This window comes from Nanorana parkeri, unplaced genomic scaffold (genome assembly GCF_000935625.1).
Source record: "Nanorana parkeri isolate BGI_ZX_2015 unplaced genomic scaffold, ASM93562v1 scaffold1756, whole genome shotgun sequence".
NCBI lineage: Eukaryota > Metazoa > Chordata > Amphibia > Anura > Dicroglossidae > Nanorana > Nanorana parkeri.
In genome coordinates, this window is record NW_017308024.1 from 190754 (window position 1) to 213364 (window position 22611).

The 22611-nt window shown below is 45.4% G+C and overlaps 1 protein-coding gene across 2 annotated transcripts in view; it reads left to right on the forward strand.

The window, feature by feature from the left end:
- ANK1 (ankyrin 1) overlaps positions 1-22611 on the forward strand; it is a 214595-nt gene that overhangs the window by 186122 nt on the left and 5862 nt on the right. The window contains exons 41-44 of one of the 2 annotated variants that reach the window (XM_018571430.1): positions 1403-1571; positions 9038-9121; positions 10712-10864; positions 15237-15377. In XM_018571430.1, the coding sequence (XP_018426932.1) occupies positions 1403-1571; positions 9038-9121; positions 10712-10864; positions 15237-15335 (505 nt within the window). In that variant the 3' untranslated portion in view covers positions 15336-15377. Of the gene's footprint in view, positions 1-1402; positions 1572-3486; positions 3948-9037; positions 9122-10711; positions 10865-15236; positions 15378-22611 lie in introns of those variants that run through there. The other variant, XM_018571431.1, reaches the window with a different exon arrangement.

The window sequence follows — 22611 nt, forward strand, 5'->3', positions numbered from 1 at the left end:
TCTACTTTATGGAGAGTGAGAATGAGAAGTTCCTCCACTTCCAACCCTACTATAGAGCTAGGGGCCATTATACATGGACAGATACTGCTGCATATTGGGTCACATAATGCATTTATCAATCATGTTATGGAGTATTAACGATTCTTTTAGATCTGCAAATGAGGAGGTTGCCTTTGTCAAGTGAATGGAGGATCATTCAAGAGTCTGTGGCAAGTTTAATGTATGTGGTCCCCCCACCTGTACCCTCTCTAGTCATACTGTTATTTAAATTGTCCTTCCTAGTGGCAGACACCAAAGATCTCTGCTATTAACCCTGGTAGAAAGCAAAACCCTCCTAGGTGGTGTGCCCTTCTGATCTAGTTTCACTTTGTTACTAGGGGCCTTCCTCACCTCTCTGCTAAGGCCTGCCATCCCCCTGTCAATGACATCCTGCCTTGCGTATCTGTATTTTTGGCCAGCCTATCTCTGGAACACCTATCATAAACCATGGTGCGACCACATCCAGTCACAAAGGGCCTGGACACACACTGTCATCTAAAAAATGGAGTTGGCAAACTGTTTTTCGTAAGAAAATATTGATATTCACTTTAGGATCCGCTATATCAGTCTGTAGTAGTCACATACTGTACGTAGGGGTTTTATCATTATTAAAGCGCTATAGAAACTGTCAAAATTCCAGACTACTCTTCCTCCACGGGTCTATTTTGCAGTAGGTGACCATGAGGTCTGAAGTATTCTGATAAGGTCATAGCTAAAAAGTTTCAAATGTGTCCAAATTGTATAATGTTGTATGTTAGATTGATTCCTGCAAGTGATATTAGGGGAAAGCTGAGAAAAACCTGAAGCCACCATTGATTGCTGGTTTGCCTTTGGCCTCAATACTTTTGGACTCACAGGCCCCCGAGTAAAGCTGGCCATTCACCAATAGGATTTTGCTAGGAAAAAGGTAATTTTTGTAACATTTGTTCAATTTTCACGAGCTAATGAAGTCAAATTGATGATCATTTAGTGATGAAAAAATCGAGGTAGCAGAATGGTATGACATTCTAAAAATGAATGTGGTTTTCATTCGAGAAACTCCATTCATTCCAAAATGAAATGTTAAACTAAATTTCCAACAACATTCATCAAGTCTCTGATAGAATTATCCAATGACCTGATGAGATCTTTTGTATGAACATTCATATGAAAATATACCAGTGTATGCCCAGCTTATGTGGGCAGCAGGTAAAGCCAGAACCTTTAATCTGCATAGTTTCCCCTTGCCGGTGACTCGGAAAGCGATTGGATCAAAACGACAGGTGGGCAGCAATCATTTTCAGGAGGTGAGCTCAACAATGGCATTGTGTGTGTCTCTTTTCATGACAGGTTCCCTTTAAGCACATATCTTTCCCATCTGTAGGATCCTGGACTGGACTTCCGAGGCCCCCGCACCCTCTTCTCCGCATCGATCTCCCCACCATGATAATGGCGCCCCCGTGGCATATGAGGAGCTCCACCCAACCCTTAAAAGCAGTACGATGATCCGGGTAGAACACAGCACTGTGTACAGTTCAAGGCGGCAGGCAGGGGTAAGTGTGTTGATGGTGGGTCCTCACCCCTTCACGTCCTACCTGTGAAGATCATTTATTAGGTTTGAAACAGGTCCTATATATGAGGAGCTCCATCCAACTCTAAAAAGTAGTACGACATTCCAGGTAGAACACAGCACTGCGTACATGTCAAGACAGCAGGGAGGGGTAAGTGTGTTGATGGCGGGTCCTCGTCCCTTCATTTCCTACCTGTGAAGGTCATATATTACGTTAGAAACAGGTCCTATATATGAGGAGCTCCATCCAACCCTAAAAAGTAGTATGACGTTACGGGTAGAACACAGCACTGTGTACAGTTCAAGACGGCAGGTAGGGGTAAGTGTGTTGATGGCAGGTCCTCAGATCTTCATCTCCTGCCTGTAAAGATCATATATATGGTTAGAAACAGGTCCTATATATGAGGAGTGCCACCCAACCCTAATAAGGAGTACGACGTTACGGGTAGAATACAGCACTGTGTACAGTTCAAGGCGGTAGGTAGGGGTAAGTGTGTTGATGGTGGTTCCTCACCCCTCCATCTCCTACCTGTGAAGGTCATATATTAGGTTAAAAAAAGGTCCTATATAAGAGGAGCTCCACCCAACCCTAAAGTGTAGTATAACAATCCGGGTAGAACACAGCACTATATAGTTCAAGACAGCAGGGAGGGGTAAGTGTGTTGATGGCGGGTCCTCACCCATTTTATCTTCTACCTGTGAAGATCATATATTAGGTTAGAAACAGCAATTGCAAAACAATACCGGTGCCTTCAAATCCAAAAAGAGCCCAGCAGTAAAAATAAAGCAAACACGGTGGAGGCAGCTCCCACAGATTAGATGGAACACCAGTCTATGAGAAAAAGAACAAAAGAGAGCGCCTCCATAGTGTAAAAATGTTATTTAATAGTAAAAACACGCAGCTCTAAGGCTGTACTTACAACAGTTCGGTAGAATAAAAACCAGTAGAATAGGGTGAGAGGACGGAACCCCTGGCAGGGAGAATCTGGAGCAAACTTGGTTCTGATGAAGGGGGCGTGCCCCAGAAACGCGTTAACCATTTATCAATACAGGGATCGAGGTTACTGGTGTTTTACATCGCTCCAGATTCTCCCTGCCAGGGGTTCCGTCCACTCACCCTATTCTACTGGTTTTTATTCTACCGAACTGTTGTAAGTACAGCCTTAGAGCTGCGTGTTTTTACTATTAAATAACATTTTTACACTATGGAGGCGCTCTCTTTTGTTCTTTTTCAGGTTAGAAACAGGTCTAAAGGCACAGACAACCTCAAATATCTCTGAATTCATCCATATATACATGGGCTCCAAGTAATGCATTGCATGATCAGCTTCAGCACGTAGTCATTAAACACAAAAAACAGATCACCTCCGCGCATCACGTACCTCCTATGGCTAGCCTTCTCTGCGAGTTAGCACCAGGTATCAATGCCTACATACTACATGCATTGAATTGCAAGGAATGCTAGTGGGTGAAAAGACATTTCCTAAGGGTCTGATCTATTCCTGCAAGAACATTCAGGAGCCCTCGTGCACATGGGGCCCCATATTATGGTGTCAGTGTCAGGCTCCAAGTGACTTTCAGATCAGCTCTGAGGTGACTCTTCCCTTCTCTACCACCTTTTTTGCCTTCCAGCCTGACGTCCAATTTTGAAGGGTATTAAGTGTCCCTCCGCCTTCCCTTTAGCTCTAATTTCAGCCCCTCCTCATCAAACAGCTGACACACAGCCTGAAGTCTTCCCAGGAGCTGACACATACGGGGCTTCCCCCCGGCCCCCGCACCTCAACATCTGCTGATTTTAGGGTTGACGTTTGGAATCCGCTTGAACAAACTGCTGATCAGTAGGATTATTGTCCGCAGGTCCTCTTATTGGGATCAATAGATACTTAGGGGGGTGCGTTATTTTTAACCTTGGCTTACATTGGCGAATCCCCAGTGTCCGGTTGCATCCCTATTATTCTCCGCTGTTACCTTTGTTATTATGCGTTCATGGTAGAGTCAAGGAAGAATATGAGAGCGGCAGACCGGGCAGAGACACCAACGTCACGGTTGTTTAGTTAGGAGGTTCGGGAATTCGGCGTTATTTAGGGTCTCGTTCTTTGAGGAAGGGGGGGGCTATCCCCGGCAGGTGAGAAGATTGTAAAGGATGTGGGGGTTTCTGACGGAGCTAGGCGTCTGCATCGTCCTGATCGGCTTCTTCGTGGTGAGCTGTCAGAATGTGGTGCACATTGTACGAGGAGCGGCAAAGTTTGTGCTGAAGCGACTGCACACTGAACTGGACCGGGAACTCGGGGAAGGAGGGGCGGAGGACGACGAAGAGACGCTGACCACCAAGGTTGTGCGCCGGAGAGTGATCGTCAAGGTAAAGGGGCTGATCAGCGTTTTATATCTTATATCACTGACACGTTATATTTTGTGTCAATGCCGGGAACTAAAATGTATATAATTTTATATATTGGTGTATATAGGACGCAGTGTGCGTTGTATATAGATCTCATATATACAATAGGACTTCTCTCCTCTGTATATCGGTGTATATAGGACGCAGTGTGCGGTGTATATACATCTCATATATACAATAGGACTTCTCTCCTCTGTATATCGGTGTATATAGGACGCAGTGGACGGTGTATATACATCTCATATATACAATAGGACTTCTCTCCTCTGTATATCGGTGTATAAGGACACAGTCTGGGGCATATTTATAAAGCAATGGCATCTGACATTCACCAAACATTCACCGTAAATCTCCCAGGTGCATGTGTTTGACATGACAGTGATTTATTCACCACCAGTGAATGTTTGGTAAAAGTCACATTCACTGCTTTGCCCCTGCATTTGTGTGTTGGGTTTGATTCCCATCAATTACATTGTCTGCTTGGAGTTTGTATCTTTTCACCTGTTGTTGGTTTGCTTCGGTTGTTCCACTTTCATCTTAGAAGCACACTAGAAGGTTAATTGGTTTCCATCCAGATTGGCCGTGCTGTGTGCATGTATTACAGGACATTAGAATGTCAGCGTGGGTAGGGCAGGACTGATATTAAAGTGACCCTGTCACTCCAGGGTCAAGATAACTGTAAAGCCTCCCTGTAAATAGAAATGCCGCTATGATATGGAATAATAACCCCACCCTGCCTGAGAAATCCTCGGCTTTGCTGACTCCCCCATTGCAGCAGGTGTCTGACACTTCTGGGTGTGTTAAATACCTGCTCCCCTGCCTCATGCCGTGGTTCCTTCCGCCGCCTCATATCTTACTACAGGATGTACAAGCCGGCGGGAGGAACCATTACATGTGGCAGGGGCAAAGGTGTTCTACACACCTGGAAGTGTCAGGTACCTGCAGGGGATTAGACAGGCAGAGAATTTTGAAGACACGGGCCAATGGAAAGTTGATTATACAGCATTTCTATTTACAGGAAGGCTTTAGATTCATTTTGACCCTGTAGTGACAGGGTCACTTTAATGGCTCTACATATGATCCTGAGTCAGCAAAATAAATCAGAACAATGTGCAGAGGTCATGTCAGAGTACAGTATATTAATATTATAGTTTTAGAACAAATCAGCTTATTGCATTTATAAAAATAGATTTAAAGAAGAACTCCTGGCATGTAAAAAAAATCAACCCTTGCAGTGGGGTTGCCCCCAAGCTGCAAGGGTTAACTGCTCGTTCTGGTCTGGGGTCTAAAATAAAATAAGATAAGCTCACCTGAACCTCAGTCACCTCTCTCCCCCTCCATCATCCCGGCTTTGGAATATCCCTCAATGTCCTCACGTCCAATGCAAGTCAATGGACATGATGATGTCACGGATCCTTAGACCGCTGGGACTCGTGCGAAGAAGCGGCTGCGGGAAATGTTCCGGCAGCCAAGCTGGGCCGAGGAACGGGTGAGTGCATCTTATTTATTTTAGACCGTAGACCAAGGAGAACTATGGGGTTAAGGCTTTTCCCCATAGTTCTCCTTAGGGTAACGGGAGGACACAAACTAGCATCCTCCCGTCACCCTAGGCTCAGTAGCAGCTCGCGGTATACAGAGACACCGCAGCTGAAGCGGATCCCGACAATTGTGCCGGGATCTGCCCAGCTGCGTGACTGACAGCTGCCTCTGCCTATCTAGAGGCAGAGCCAGCTGTACCCGCCCCCTCCCCCGTCCGTTCCGCCAGTCAGCACTGGTGGATCAGAGCGGGGAGGGGGGAATCCAGCCCCTCCCCTGTCACTGTCACGGCAGAGAGCTGTGACAGGATTGAGAGGTGAGCGAACGCCGGTATGTGTTCGCTCACTTCCCGATCTACTGAGCCGACCTGTGACAGTCTCATTGTCACAGGTCGGCTAGAACTATGAGGTGAGTGAAAAGCACTCACCTCATAGTTCTCCTTTAAGGCTTGCAATGAGAGGCAGGGCCGGATTTACCATTAGGCCCCATTTACACTGAGCGATTTACCGCGCGATATTGCGGGTATTTACCGCGCGATATCGCTCTCCAATGCATCTCAATGGGGCTCGGTCCGTCGTGCGTCGCTACAGCAGGACCCTTTTTGGAGCGGATTTTGCCGCAATTCTAGGTTGCTCAATGCAACCATTTGCGCGATATCGCGCAAAATGCAAATCGCGCAAAATGCAAATCGCGCGACAACCGCAATTTGTGAATGGGGCCTTAGGCAGAGTAGGCCCGCACCTACAGGCGCCCTCCATGGAGTACCAAATAGCGTTAAAGAATCACCTGCACACCATACGGCGCTTGAACCAATCGAAATGTCTGTTGGTGCTCAAAATGACGACATAGATGGCGCCGTGTACCAATCCAAGTAAAGATAGAAGTCACCAGCACGCACTCGTAATGTGCAAAAAGGATAGCACTTTTATTGATACGTCACATAGGTCAAGAAGCCAACGTTTCGGGGCCATGCAGAGTCTCTTCATCTGTCACGTTGTTGCCCTGATGAAGGGACCCTGCACGGCCCCGAAACGTTGGCTTCACATTAAGTTCAAAAAGGATAGCACTTTTTGCATTTAATGTGACTGTTATCTTTACTTCATAGAGTACCTACTTTGCCTTAAGCGTCAACCGCAATTTGCGAATCGCTCAGTGTGAATGGGGCCTTAGGCAGAGTAGGCCCGCACCTACAGGCGCCCTCCATGGAGTACCAAATAGCGTTAAAGAATCACCTGCACACCATACGGCGCTTGAACCAATCGAAATGTCTGTTGGTGCTCAAAATGACGACATAGATGGCGCTGTGTACCAATCCAAGTAAAGATAGAAGTCACCAGCACGCACTCGTAATGTGCAAAAAGGATAGCACTTTTATTGATACGTCACATAGGTCAAGAAGCCAACGTTTCGGGGCCATGCAGAGTCTCTTCATCTGTCACGTTGTTGCCCTGATGAAGGGACCCTGCACGGCCCCGAAACGTTGGCTTCACATTAAGTTCAAAAAGGATAGCACTTTTTGCATTTAATGTGACTGTTATCTTTACTTCATAGAGTACCTACTTTGCCTTATTCCCGGTGTTGTGTGCAGATACAACAGCGGCAATAGCAAGGAGGGTGCATTCTGCACAAAATGCACCCTCCTGCTCCAAGACCAGCGATGCCTACAGAAATCGACGGCTTCGGCAAGCGAAGGGAGAGGATCCCTGGCGCTGCTTAAAGTTGTATTAAAGTTACTTTCTTTTAACAAATCTCTACTGCTAAGCAAGTAGTAGATATGCATAAAATATATAAAAAAATAAAAAAGTTACCAAAATCAAAAAATGTACCTGTGTCTCCGTCACTCGCTCCCTTCTGTAGATCTGGAGCTTCTTGAGCGGCCGTGCAGGGTGATGGGGCGGGCGCATGCGCAGGAGAGATCTTCGGTGGGGAGGAGAGGAGAGACACAGTGGAGATGAATGCACACAGCCGGGAGCATGCACGTTGGACAGACACCGTGGGACCCGGGCAGTCTGCGCTGGATCAGAGACCGACACCAGCATCGGAGGGTCGCTGACAACTACTGGAAAGAAGAAGACGATCGGATCAAGAGGCATCATTTAAGGTAAGTCCTTACACCATCATTGCGGGGGGAGTGTTACTTTTACATCACCCCCCCCCCCCCCATGCAGACAGGCGTTTAGGGCAACTGTACATGACGCCGGGGTCCTTCTCTGCATATTTGAAAGCCGGCAGGTCCCGCAGCAGGTAAGGGCGCTGGCTCAGTCTACACAGATTTCCATTCGTGTGTACAGGCTCCCAAAATGGAAATCCGGCCCTTACACCATGTCCATTGGCCACCATTGATCAACACAGGCTCAATGCAAAGACGCTGCAATGAGAAGACAATTGTTCTTTACGTGTCCTGTTCACACCATACATGTATACAAATGCAACATAACAAACAAAAAAACATGTGTCAATGCGCTGCAGATCATCGCAAAACGCCACTGTGCATTTAGTTGAATGAAGTGCCCTCCTGTGACATTGTAATGGTGCGGGTCGTCATGTTCACGTCTGTGGGGTGTCAGGCGTCACTCATCCAGATTGACAATGCATCTTACAGCGTTGGGTGACATGATTAACTTGAATTTACATCACCGAATATGTTTTTCAATGGGGCTACTTTTTGTTTTTGTTTTTTTACATAGAGTTCTCTTCAAAAGCCATACCAGACCCTTATCCTTCATATGGGTCTGGCATGAATTTAGAGGTGACCCCATGCTGTTTTTTTTTACCATGTTGCCTGGTATGCTACAGGAGGGTGGGGGTCCTGTGCGTCTGTTGTGAACTTTGAAGATGAATTTTGCCACAATGCCTATAGCTACAGTTGTAATATGATCTTGTTTTAGGGGGCTTGTTCAGAATATGTTCATCTTTAGTTCCACGATTCTGGTCGCGAACCGAATTGGTCACGAACTGAATCATACTGTGATCATACCGCGATCTCGACTAGAGGAAGCCACGACCACGTGTCAGAGCGGGGAAGATGGCCGCGGTTGTGTTTTCGTCATCTGATGCGGAGTTCGCGAACGGAAGCAAAATGTTGCCGAACTTCCTGTTTGCGAACCGAATTGTTCGCGAACAGAAGCGTTCAAGAACCGAGGTACCACTGTACAGCCTGGGCACAGGGTCACTATACTATAAGTTACAAGGGTTGTCCTCGGCCAAACTAAGTAAATCTTAAAATCTGAATTTTATGCAATTTAAGACAAAATGTTGAGAATCATGCATAGATAAGCTCAATCATGTATTTTTAGCAGAGACCCCATCCCTGCATATGCCATTTACACATGTGGGCTACAGAGTGAGCTTAACTGTAACATCTGTTTCACAAACTTCACATTTTAAAAATAACCGCTGTGTCCGAGCCAGCGTGGCTATTTCTGGTCGCAGATCCTGTATGTACAGTTCCATCAGCCGGTCTATATTTACTGCTGTCCTGCACAATGTGCAATAACCTTGTCATTTGTTTACAGGGGAATGAAGGCCCTGACATTCCTGGGGAGCAGGTGACAGAAGAGGAATTTACAGATGAGCAGGGGAACATAGTCACAAAGAAGGTGGGTATGTCCCTGGAATACTTACCTCTTCTGATCCCTTAGGCCATCATCTCTTGCTTTATACCATTTTGTACAAGGGATTTCAACAAGTGTGTAGATGGTTCCATGAAGCAGGTATTTGAATCATTGCTGGAGACACTTGTGAGCATGTAAAATGATGGGCAGATAGCTGGTTCTATTTATTTATTCAATTTATTGTTTTTCAGGACAAACCAGGAGCTGGGCGGGATGCCACCCAGAACATCCCTGGTTGCTAAGAGCTGGGCGTGGGAGATGTGTATGGCCCTAACATATTTCCCCACCTCTGCCCACCTTGGGCCTCATTCACACAAGAAAAGGCCGGCACGTACAGCTCCGTGCTGCGTGTGATTAGTACGCAGCCCCTGTCCTTCTCTATGGGAGCACGCGGCTGTATGCCGTACCTACGTACGTCCGCGCAGGTGCGGGTGTCCGTACTGGTACGCTGACAGGATGGATCTTGTCTGCGTCCGAGTCGGGACACCCGTATGGACCTGCACTTGGGGTGAGCGTAGGACGGCGTACGGCCGCGTAGTTCCAAAAGCGAAGGACAGGGGCTGTGTACTAATCACACGCAGCACCTGTCCTTCCCGGGAGCTGCCCGATACGGCTGTGCACGCAGCACGGAGCTATACGTGGCGGCCGTTTCTCGTGTGAATGAGGCCTTAGAAACTTGGGATGCTCTGGCCTAAATGGGGGCGGCAGGCACACTGCAAACATTGTGCAGCGACCATGCCACTTTGCCTGCTGCCCCCCACTTGACCCAAAGAGATGCAGCCTGAAGCAACAGCCTCAGGCTGCCTCAAAAAAGGGAAAGCCTTGCCCAAGGGGTCAGCCTAAGACATAATAGTATAGTGGCTCGGCCAAAACCCTCCTGTCAGCCAGGTGTCTGGTATTGGTAATGCTGGACATAGGCCTTCTGGTTTGCAGCCTAGCTTGGTTGCTCTTGTGTTTTCCTGGGGGATCTTAGATGTTACAGAGAAAAAGAAGGGGGAAGGGTCATGGGAAGGGACTCAAAGAGTAGAATGGGGCATGGAAAAGGGAAGCAGAAATGTCAGGAATCAGTAGGAGATTAGGAAAGGGGTGATAGGGAGTGTGAGGGAAGGTGGTCCCCCATGGGGGTCTCCTTCTACACCTAGCTGGTCCTCTGTGGCCTCAAAACATTGCAGTGACTCTGTAAGGTGATTGTTTCAATAAATAAATTGGACTATTGATAAGGATCCATGGTGTGCTGGTGACATATGTTTTGACCATTGTGAAAGGGGTGCTTCTCTGACCAAAGGGGGCACTTTTCCACCACTGACCACCAATTATTTTTAATTAATAATTTTCTCATATAAAGCAGCCCCTGGATGTCAAAATATGTCACCACAACTTACTGTTCCTGCTAATGCACTGTGAACTGTTACCTGAGACCTAAAAAGTCTCCAAGGGTTCTTTATATATTAAAAAAATCAGAAGACATCTCAGTTTTTATAAATAGCCCCCCATTGTGGTCACTTGTTGTCATGTACCTGCATTCCCTTTGCAGAACAGAGCGTATTACATATGTTTGCCTGGTTTCTTCTGCAGACAGTCCGAAAGGTCCTGCGCAGAGTGGGGCCACCAGGGTCCACAGATTTGGGGGACAATGAGGACTTGATAATTGAGGGGACATTGCAAGAGCCAGAAGAGCTTGAGAGTGAAACGCCTAATTATCTGAAGTACGCAGTGCTGCACCGAGAGGTATGATGTCCCTATGTACAGCCCCTTCATCTTCATCTGCTTTCTGTCCCTTTCTTCCCACCCGCTGCGTCTGTCCTACCCCAGACTGGTCCCTTGTGACATGACAGTTCCACACAGGGTCATAATATTTTTATATATCCTCAAGTATTGCCTTTTGGGTTTTATATTTTTGTATTATTTATAAAGGCATGCAACTTCTGATGAAAGCAGAACAGTTTGGAGTTTAACTGAAGCCCTTTACTGGACAAATCAATGGACAGAAGATAATAGCTTTAAGAATAATTCAAGCTGGCCACATGTTAGAATTTGATTGTACAATTTCCTTAAAGTGACATTAAACCCTCAGATTTTTTAACATAAAACAATACTGTAATGTGCGCCTTACTGTAATCCATGGTTGTTTCCCTTCTCTTTGCTGCTCTTCCTTTTAAATCTGTATCTGTTCTCATGCTGGGCAGAACTTCTGTTTTGCAGCAGACTGCCTTGTCTTTGAAATGGATACATGGCGTCTGTGTGAAGGTTCACAACCTGAGCCAGCACTACAGGAAGAGGCACTCAGCTGCAAAGGGAAGTTCTCCCCAAGCATGAGAAGAGATGAGGATTTAAAAGGAAGAGCAGCAAAGAGAAGGGAAACAACCATGAATTACAGTAAGGCACACATTACAGTATTGGTTTATGTTAAAAAATCTGAGGGTTTATTGTCACTTTAAGGCTTGTGTTGGTAAGCAAATGCACCGTGCCTGCAGTTGACCTCCTTCTCTTATGCTTACCCATTAAAAGAGGAGGTTGTGCAGTGAATGTATAATCAGAAATAACATGTATGGCCATCATTGGATGTAAGATACCTTTATGTAGATCCAACATTGGACTTCATGCAGTGAGAGTCGTCTCACTCTATGCAAACGTTGCTAAAATAAACGAAATGGATAGTGCTTTCTATCAGTTGAAACTGGTTCGTAATATTGCCAATGCTCCCAAATTCTCAAAGAGTAATATAGAGATTATTATAAATCCAGCGTGGTAATAATGACATCATGGGCAGGTCACTGTGGAAGTAAAAAACTAAAAACTGCAGCTAAGCTTCCAGTCAATAAGGTTACCAATGACACGGTGCTCATCATGTTAACATATTCTCTGCATGTGCTGGAAACCAGGGCTGATGCCCTGCTAATGCCTATGGGTTTTAGCTTGTAAAAACCAGCCTGAAGAGCAACAGCAAGCTTCAAGCAGAATTTTTGGGGCCCATAAAAGACCCTGAAACCCATTAAAGACTCCAATGAATAGGGAAATTTAAGTTACCGTGCCCTGACATTAAACATTTCTAAAAGAACAACAGTGTTGAAGTATAGGCACTTTGTGGTGCCTGCAAGAACCTCTATTAGTCTTTTAAGTAAGTCATGTACCCTTGTGGAGCCCTTTGGATACTAGCCCCAGGATGTACATGGAGCCTCAACTTGTGGCAAAGTTGAGATAAAGCAAAACAAACGACAAACGCACTCAACAATTTGTTACCAGTTATACAGTAAGGTGCACACAAAATGGGCTTTGAAGAGTAGAAAAGTAGAAAGGCATCATGGCACACTCACAAAACCAGCATATAAAACAACATGTCTCACCAAAAGTTGAGATAAAGCCTTCTCCGTTAATGGTAGTAGGCACCACTCCCTATCATTCAACTATGAAATGCCAGGAGGAGGCAGAGCTTTGTCTCAGCCTGGCTAGAAGTCAATGTTGGAAGTTAAACTGATACCCTTTACTTAGTTTAGGCAGTGGTCAATGTACCATGAACAGCTTGGAAATCCAGAGGAGCCAATTAGAAGGCTAAAACATTCACTTGCAGGTATTCCAAAGTGTCTCAATCTCGGTATTGTTGTTACCATAGGAAATATTTTACTAGGAGAACTGGATAACTAGTGCCAGAAGCCTAAGATAATTCTACAATGTTGTATTGGTGTTGTTATCAAATGGTGTTGTGATGGTATCTGGATTCCGATCTGGCAGCTTCTACACGCCAAAAAAATTTCCACCATTTCCTTGGTTTGTAAGACTACTATATGGATCTGAGATTGAAGTGCCGCAATATGAATTAATGGTCTAGATATAAATGTGTTCCAATGTAAAATTGATTGTTTTTTTTCTCTTGCTATAGTGTATGGATTTTACTATAGACAATATTCTAAATACACACACTGCCTGGTCAAAAAAAGCCACACACTCTAAAGGCCTTAAGCTTTGATTACGGCGTGCATTCACTGTGGCATAGTTTCCATTATCGTATACAATTTCACAATACTGATTTCTGCCCATAATTACATTCAATCTTCACCAAGACATTGAAGTGATGATGGGAGAGTCGGATCACTGTGTAAAGTCTTCTCCAGTACATCCCAAAGATTCTCAATGGGGTTAAGATCTGTGGTGGCCAATCCATGTGTGACAATGATGTCTCATGCTCCCTGAACCACTCTTCACAATCTGAGCCCGATGAATCCTGGCATTGTCATCTTGCCCAATTACCCAATGGAAGGCTCTCAGCTATTTGCTTAGCTATATCCAGGTGGTGACCTTTTTGTGGGGCCAGGTGGTGTACATTTGATGACGTTTTATCAATACTGACAGTATATTTTAGGCATCTTTGGCAATCCAGCCCTTGTGAATCTACAATCACATCATGTCTATGCCTCTTGAAGTCATACCTTTCCCTGTTAGAGATCTGCAATGCCTCATAGGACTTGACCAAACTTCATGGGATTTCACCAGAGCTGGAGTGTTGAGGTTGTCCAAATCTAGTATATTTCATCTGAGATCCCCCCCCTCCATTTTTTTGCTTTCAGTTCACTGAGTTTTGGTTTTGGAGTATTTGTTTTGTATGAATTACATTTCATATCTTTCAATGTGAAACCAAACACTAGGGGAGTTATTCACTATGGAGCCGAGGGATCCAGCCATAGCTTTGGCTGATCCTTCGGCTCTCTTCGGCCGCCGGAGCCCCTCAATTTATTCGAACCGAAGTCCTGCTGTATGGGCTATTCACAATAGCCCGTACAGCAGTCGAAGGCAGCCAAGCGGCTCAGCCGAGCCGAAGACATAAGCTACGGCTCGACTGAGCCAAAGTGTCAGCCGAAGCACGGAGAAAGGTCGGCCAAACCTGACCGATCTCCACGCAAATGACAGCTGGGCGGAGCCAGCCATGATCTGGCTGCTGGCTCCGCCCGGTTATAATGACAGATCAGCATCCCCAAATGACCTGGGGATGCAAAACTAGCAAACAGTTGAGCGGAGCTAGCTGTCACTGCTAGCTCTGCCCAGTTGTTTGTTTGTTTTTTTAATTATTTTTTTCTCTTTTCTTTAAAACATTTGTATTTTTTTATTTTCTTATTTATTTACATTTTTAAATTAATGTTTCAATTCTTTTTTTTTCTTTTTCTTTTTTTTTAATCATTCATTTCACTTCTTTTAAGGTAGGAGGTACCAAGCAGAATAGCCAAGCCGAATACCCCTCGGCGGCATTCGGCTATTTACTCACGGCTGTTCAGCCCCCATGACAATAGGGGGCAAACGGCAGTGAGTGAGTTGCCGGTGCTTCGGCTAAGCTGATCCAGATGTTGGATCGGCTGAGTGGAAGTCCCTCTGCACTTCGGCTCAGCAGGACATGCAGGGCATGTTCGGCAGACCGAAGGCAACCGATGTACAGCTGATTTCAGCCGTACTGAGCCGGAGTGAATAGCGGAACAGAGTTCGGCTCTGTTCACTTCGGCTCGCTTATTCACTCAGCTGCCTTCAGCAGCTTTGTGAATAACCCTGTAGATTTAGGTTTATATTTTCGTTGTTGTATATCTGTAGCCCTGATGAAGGAATCTGGCCCTCAAACATGTTGGCTCTTCCACTCAATATTACATTGGAATAAAGTTGTATCTGGATCATTCATTTGAGGCGCTTCAATCTCAGATCCATTTGGAAATATTTTAGGCCATTTGGGGTTCACTTTAATGTGAGTGCTGGCTGTACAGTATCTTTAAACACGTTGCTCACAGACTTCAGAAAGCTCAGTCCACACTTCCATCATTAGTTTTGATGGCATACATTGCTAATATATAGACACATGTCCCTTGTACAGGTCTCCCGTTGTTGAACACACTCACAGTGTACAGAGCTGTCTTCGCTGACCCTTTGTCCTCTACTTGTTCTTTCTCTTGTTCTGTCTTGTGTTTTGTGCTCAATACTCATTCTCCATATTTTTCTCTGTCCCGTTTATTGTTGTGTACTCCTCGTGTCTCTTTCTCCACGTCTACCTCTGTTGTCCATGTGTGCCCTTTCGTCTCCCTATCCCCTAAAAAATCCACGTTCCCTCAACCGGGCTGCCCCTTGGCAGGCAGAGGACGAGTTTGACTCTCTGAGGTCAGAGGTCGGAGACGGGAGGAAAGGGGCACAGATTGTGAAACGAGCCGGCACCAAACGGGTGCAGCAGTGAGACCACAAATCTGGGACACCCAAAATACTGGGAAACGCCCAGGTAATGCAATTCAGTGTGGGGAAATCCCAGGTAACATCCTTAGTCTGTAGTACATGTGGACTAACGGGGACACTCTGTATTTAACCTGAAAGTGCACCTGTCATTGGGGAGAACGGTATATGCTGTGAAAGAAAAGGGGTAGAGAAGTCTGGCACTGCTCTCAGTATTATGAATATATGAGGAAGGGTGAAAGGTAGCAAGAGTAAAGAGCTCCTGTGTCCCTAGAAGAACCAAATCCCCTTTTTCTTGTGCATAAACGTTTTGTGAAATACTCCATCACTTGCATCATGGTGCATGCTGTGTGAACATGTAGTTGCTAATTGATAACTGTCAGTAGCCAGTCATACTGCAGTGATGGGTCTATAGTAGGCAGCACAATATGAGCATTGGGTTGTGCAGCTAGAGGCGCCCCCAGTATTACATGCACATGCAGCGGGTTTGAGGGGTTACCAGGAATACAGGAATTCTTTAGTCTCTATGTATCTCTTAAGCAACAGCCTTATAGTTACCCAGCAAACAAGGGGATGGGCTGGCATCCCTCTGGCTCTGGCAATATGGCATCACTAGTAACTTTGTAGCATGATTTCACTGATAACGTGGAATCTTTTAGATTAACTTTTATAAATAAAACAGTTATGCCTTTGTTAATTAAAAGGTAACCCCTTTGCTGCGCTGTCAGTATAACATTGTAAGCACCCACTAGTCAGACTTAAAGAGGATTATTTATAGACAATTTGCCGAGCCATTCACACTGCGCATCTCTGTGAACGTTCATTCTGTGCAAAAAAACTAACGTCCTTTTCAGGACGAATGTAATGTAATACCATGTTATGGCCACTAGATGGAGCTGAGGTGCTTAGGAAATAAGTATTTATTTCCTGTGCTCTTCAGCTCTATCTAGTGGCCATAATGTGGTATTACAATTAGCCTCAAAAAAGATATTCTAAGGAGGTTATTCACGAAGGAGCCAGCCGTAGCTTCGGCTGATCCTTTGGTTCTCTTTGGCCGACTCTGAACCTCAGTTCAGTCAAATGGAAGGGCTGCTGTACAGGCTATTGATTATAGCCCGTACAGCAGCCAAAGGCAGCCGAGCGGATCAGCCATCAGCCTGAAGGCATATGTTTCGGCTCAACTGAGCCGAAGTGACAGCCGAAGGCCGGCAGTTCGCCGTGGCAATTGACAGCTGGCTCCGCCCAGTTGTAATGACTGATCAGCATCCCCAAATGACCTGGGGACACTGATCTGTCATACAACAATAACAACTGGGCAGAGCCGGCCATGACATCACAGACGGCTCCGCCCAGTTGTTATTCATTGGCTGGGACCTCCTAGAAGTCTCTAGCAGGTGGCGGCCAATAGGAAACAGTTGGGCGGAGCTAGCTGTCACTGCTAGCGCCGCCCAATTGTTTTTTTTGTTTGTTTTTTTAAATATCTTTTAACCTTTTTTTCTACTATTTTCACTATTTTCTATTCCGCTCGGTACCACGGAGGTACTGAGCAGAATAGCTGAGCCGAATGCCGCTCAGTTCACTCACTGCCGCTCAGCCCCTATGTGAATACAATAGGGGCGAACGTCAGCGAGTGAGCTGCTGGAGCTTCTGCTCAGCTGATCCAGATGTTGGATCGGCTGAGTCGAAGACCTTCTGCAAGCTGATATACGGCTGAAATCGGCCGTACAAGCCAGAAGTGAATAGCCGAGCAGCGTTCATCTCACTTCGGCTCGGTTATTCACTCGGCTGCCTTCAGCAGCTCAGTGAATAACCCTATATAATGTTTATTTTTGCCTCTTTTTACACAGAATGTTCACAAAGATTCGCAGGGCGAATGGCTCTGCAAATTATTTACAAAGAGACCCTAAAGTACATGTAAACCCTAACAACAATTTCCTTATCCCGGAGTTCAGCTTTAACTTTGCCACAAGCTACTCTAATAGCACTGCAGGAAAACCGTATGGAGGCAATGTGGGCTAGATGTGTCTGCTTCCCTTCTGCTCCTCCTTCACAGCATTATGTCCATTACTGATGTACAAGTGCCCTTTACAATGTAGGCTTGTGATTTCTCACCTAAAGGTGCAATAACATCCTAAACCAATAATTGTTCCTTCTACCGTGTAAAGTACATCCACAACTTGTACCCTCCCCATTTAAAATGTCCCGGCCCCTTTGTAAGTGTATTGATTTGTTTTGCTAACCCTTTTTTTGGCTGGAATGACTTAAAATGAGTTTATACGAGGGGAGGACAATACGTTCTTACCCTCACCATGATCTAGATGTGCTAGGGATCTGAAATGTTGCAGGTTTATAGGTGGATATCTTAGTAATATGCATGCCGATTTTTGTTTTTGTAGGTGGTGGTGAATTATAGTTAGAGCCAAGAGAAATGGACTAGGTGTCATGCCGGACAAAGTTGAATACCGAGCCAGATAATCCATGAAGAGATGTCAGCTGTGTATGGAGAGGATTGTCCATCATATGAGACGGTCAAACGATGGAAGAGAGAAATCAAGTGCGGTCGCACAAATATACAGGATGACCCAAGGGAAGGTCGTCCGTCAACTGCCACAGAACCAAGTGTGGTGGCGAAAGTTGAGCTCAGTATTCAACTTTGTCCGGCATGACACCTACTCCAATTCTCGTGGCTTGAACTATAATTCACCACCACCTACAAAAACAAGAATATAAAAGTGCAAAATTTCAGATCCCTAGCACATCTAGATCATGGTGAGGGTACGAGCTTATTGGCCTCCCCTCATATGAGTGGATTTGACATTTATTGTCCATTGCTCATAAAAGAACAATGCATCATGGAGATATCAGAAGGCACATAGTGAAAGCTAAAAACTGGAGTTAAATGGTAGATTTTGTCTGATTATTATGTTGTTAGGCGTCACAATTAATGAAAGCTTGATATAATATCTAACTCTATTGTAAATGACCCCCATTGTCCTTTTTTTAGCATGCTTTACCTTACTACAGTATGTTACAGTCATTCAAACCATTTCTTCTATTTTCTCCATCCTGACACTTGTCTCTAACATGGTTGCCTCATGGCTCTTTCCTTCATTCTCTGTACCTCCTCAATGCCTGCCAACCTTCTCCAGATCTTTCCTCCTCTATTCTATGTCAGTGTATCTGAGTTATCTTGCTGGGTTCATTTTCTTTAAAGGAGAACTATGGGGTTAAGGCTTTTCCTCATAGTTCTCCTTAAGGTAACGGGAAGACACAAACTAGCGTCCTCCCGTCACCCTAAGCTCAGTATACCGCGAGCTACAGCTCTCTATATACTGAGACGCCGCAGCTGAAGCGGATCCCCACAATTATGTCTGGATCCGCCCAGCTGCGTGAGTAACAGCTGGCTCTGCCTATCTAGAGGCAGAGCCAGCTGTACCCGCCCCCTCCCCCGTCCGTTCCGCCAGTCAGCGCTGGAGGATCGGAGCGGGGAGGGGGAATCCAGCCACTCCCTTGTCACGGCAGAGAGCTGTGACAGGATCGAGAAGTGAGCGAACGCCGGTATGTGTTCGCTCACCTCCCAATCTACTGAGCCGACCTGTGACAGTCTCATTGTCACAGGTCGGCTAGAACTATGAGGTAAGTGAAAAGCACTCGCCTCATAGTTCTCCTTTAATGAACTGATCGTGTTGTCCATGAAAACCATCGATAATACGAAATCATCTGCACTCCATACAGCGTACAGACCTTAATGGAAGGTTGGTGCTTGAAGTGACAACACGGATGGCGCCGTGTCAGATATAGTACATAATACAAGTCACCAGCACTGGATGATATGTGCAAGAAGTAAAGCACATTGTTATTATTTTGTCACATGCGTCATACAGCTTGTGAAAATATAAGGCTGTATGACGCATGTGACATTATAATAACAGTGCTTTACTTCTTGCACATATCATCGAGTGCTGCTAATTTCTATTATGGTCCATGAAAACCAATCACAGCAGCATGTGAGAAGCAAATACAGTTGTATTGGGCACCAAGGTCAGCTCTTCCTTCATACCTCTGATTGTCGAGGCTTTCTGGGCTTCTTGCCATAACCTTTCTGTTATTTACTCTCCATGCCCTCCTTGTATTAACCTTCACCATACTCTTCTTGATTTGCCACCTTCAAATTTCATAATATCTGATGCCTACTGGGTCCCGTTCCATCTCTTACCTTGTTGTCATCTGTTGTCTATATGGCTACATCTGGTACCTGCCTCTGCCCTTGACTCTCTAATTCTGTTACCTTTTCTGATTCTTTATGACCACATCTGATCCAATGCCCAGGAATGGTGTCCTTCATAACTGCCTGTGCTAACCTGGCATGATCTTTGACCCCTTTCTATTTGACGACACTTTCTGCCATTAGTATTTCCTCCCATTCCCTTACCCTCGCTCCTTCTACAGTGTAACAACTTTCCTCAATATATCTCCTTCTGTGATCTGAATGTGTGAAAGTCACCTCTGGCCTTCATTCTGTTATGTTCCCTCCACCTCTGTCTAAAGGACATTCATCTTTCCATATGATCTATTCACATTGTTACCTTCCCTCTGATATTGTCCTCCAATATGACCTATGTGTTGTCTTATTCACGTCCTTTCTGAATGCAACTAATATCCTTAAGCATCATCTACCCATCCATGCTGTTCCATTCTCTCCACTTCTTTCCATGTGATCTGTTCACCCTTTTACCTTCCCTCTATCTCTTCTTCAATGTCCTTCAACGTGACGTATGTGTTCATCCTGCTGTCCTACTCATGTCCTATATGACTGCACCTAACGTCCGTTAGCATGGTCTCCCCATCCATTCTGTTTCATTCCCTTCACCTCTTGCCACACGGTCTGTTCACCCTGTTACCTTGCCTCCATCTCTTCTGATAGTGTCCTCTCCAACATGACCTTTGTGTTCATCCTGCTGTCTTATTCATGTCCTATATGACTACACCTAATATCCTTAAGCGTGGTTGCCCCATCCAATCTGTTCCACTCTCTTCACCTCTTTCCATATGCTCTAGTCACCCTGTTACCTTGCTTCCATCTCTTCTGATATTGTCCATCAACGTGACCTACGTGTTCCTCCTACAGTGTTTTTTACATCCTATATCACTGCACCTAATTTCCCTAAGCATGGTCTCCCCATCCATTCTGTTCATTCTCTTCACCTTTTTCTACATGATCTGTTACCTTCCCCCTATCTCTCCTGATATTGTCCTCCAACGTGACCTTAATGTTCATCCTGCATTCCTATCCGTGTTCTGTATGGCTGAACCTGATATCCTTAAGCATCATCTATCCACCCATTCTGTTCCATTCTCTTCCTCTTTCTACATCTAACTCTTCTTCATAGACGTTCATTGTCCCAGTGTCTGTCTCATTTTTGGTGCATCTTAGTATTATCCATTACCTGTCTTAGCATGACCAATGCATATTCCTTTACTCATATTTAGGATGTTTGTGTTTATATTTTTGACATCCTAAAGGAAGATTTCTATTTTGTTCTTTATTGCTATACTTCTGTCCCTCACTTGGCTTGGTGATGCCTTCAGGGCTGGTGCTAGACTATTTGGCGCCCTAGGCAAGACCAGCTACTTGCATCCCCCCAGATGGGGGGGTTGGTGTTGAGGCTGTGCCCTAGGCAGCAGTGCGCCCTAGGCGGCTGCCTAGTTTGGCTAGTGGTACCGGCACTGGATGTCATTCATCTAGTCATATACTTCCATTTCCTCTTATGAACTCACATTTACTAGCATGGCCCTTCACCAGTTTAATCCAGTTCCATGACCCGTATGTTATAACTGTATACAAGGAGTTTCTTCACTTACAGACGCAAGAAGCAAAACGCTTAATGCAAAGTTCAGGAACTCAACCCAACCAGAATGTATTTTGAGGTTGTATCAGTATCAGATGGATTCTGATTGGTTGCTATAACTGCTGCACATTGCGTTCTACGTCTTGGTCTGTCCATTGAATAATCCAGTCTGTTTACTTTGTGAGATTTCATGTTCCCTCGGGCACAGATAGAACATACATGCCTGCTAACAAACACTGCCCAGTCACCCATGATACTATATGTGTGTATTGGGTCTGAGCGATGTGTGTCAGGTACGATAAGTGTGATGTAAAGGAAATAAAAGAATGACTGCAAGAGCTATACAGGATGGAAGGCTGATCTCATTGCACATGAAGAATATATGAACTGACTGGATAAGTGTCTGTGAAGATTCTCATTCACCCAGGTCATGGTATACCTATAGAAGGTTCTCATTCATCCAGGTCATGGTATACCCATAGAAGGTTCTCATTCATCCAGGTCATAGTATATCTGTAGAAGGTTCTCATTCATCCAGGTCATGGTATACCTATAGAAGGTTCTCATTCATCCAGGTCATGGTATATCTGTAGAATGTTCTCATTCACCCAGGTCATGGTATATCTGTAGAAGGTTCTCATTCATCCAGGTCATGGTATACCTATAGAAGGTTCTCATTCATCCAGGTCATGGTATATCTGTAGAATGTTCTCATTCACCCAGGCCATGGTATATCTGTAGAATGTTCTCATTCACCCAGGTCATGGTATATCTGTAGAATGTTCTCATTCACCCAGGTCATGGTATATCTGTAGAATGTTCTCATTCATCCAGGTCATGGTATACCTATAGAAGGTTCTCATTCATCCAGGTCATGGTATACCTATAGAAGGTTCTCATTCATCCAGGCCATGGTATATCTATAGAAGGTTCTCATTCACCCAGGCCATGGTATATCTATAGAAGGTTCTCATTCATCCAGGTCATGGTGTATCTGTAGAATGTTCTCATTCATCCAGGTCATGGTATACCTATAGAAGGTTCTCATTCATCCAGGTCATGGTATATCTATAGAAGGTTCTCATTTATCCAGGTCATGGTATATCTATAGAAGGTTCTCATTCACCCAGGTCATGGTATATCTGCAGGGCCGGCGCTAGCGCAAGGCAACATGGGCACTTGCTTTACGGCGCCAGGGAACAGGGCGGAAAATTGACAGTGACAGTTGGCGGCCCGGCATAAGTCCGGCTCCGGCCGTCCGATCGAGACCAGTGTGGGCTGCCTACGTCAGTGAGTGACGTAAGTGGCCTGGTTCCCCTGGCCGCTCAGCCGCATGTGAAGGAGCGAGGGCTGCAGGAGGCGGAGCAACGGCGGCGTCATCCTGGAGGCGACGGCGACCTGTTGAGGGACTCGGGAGCTGCCCGGAGCACAGAG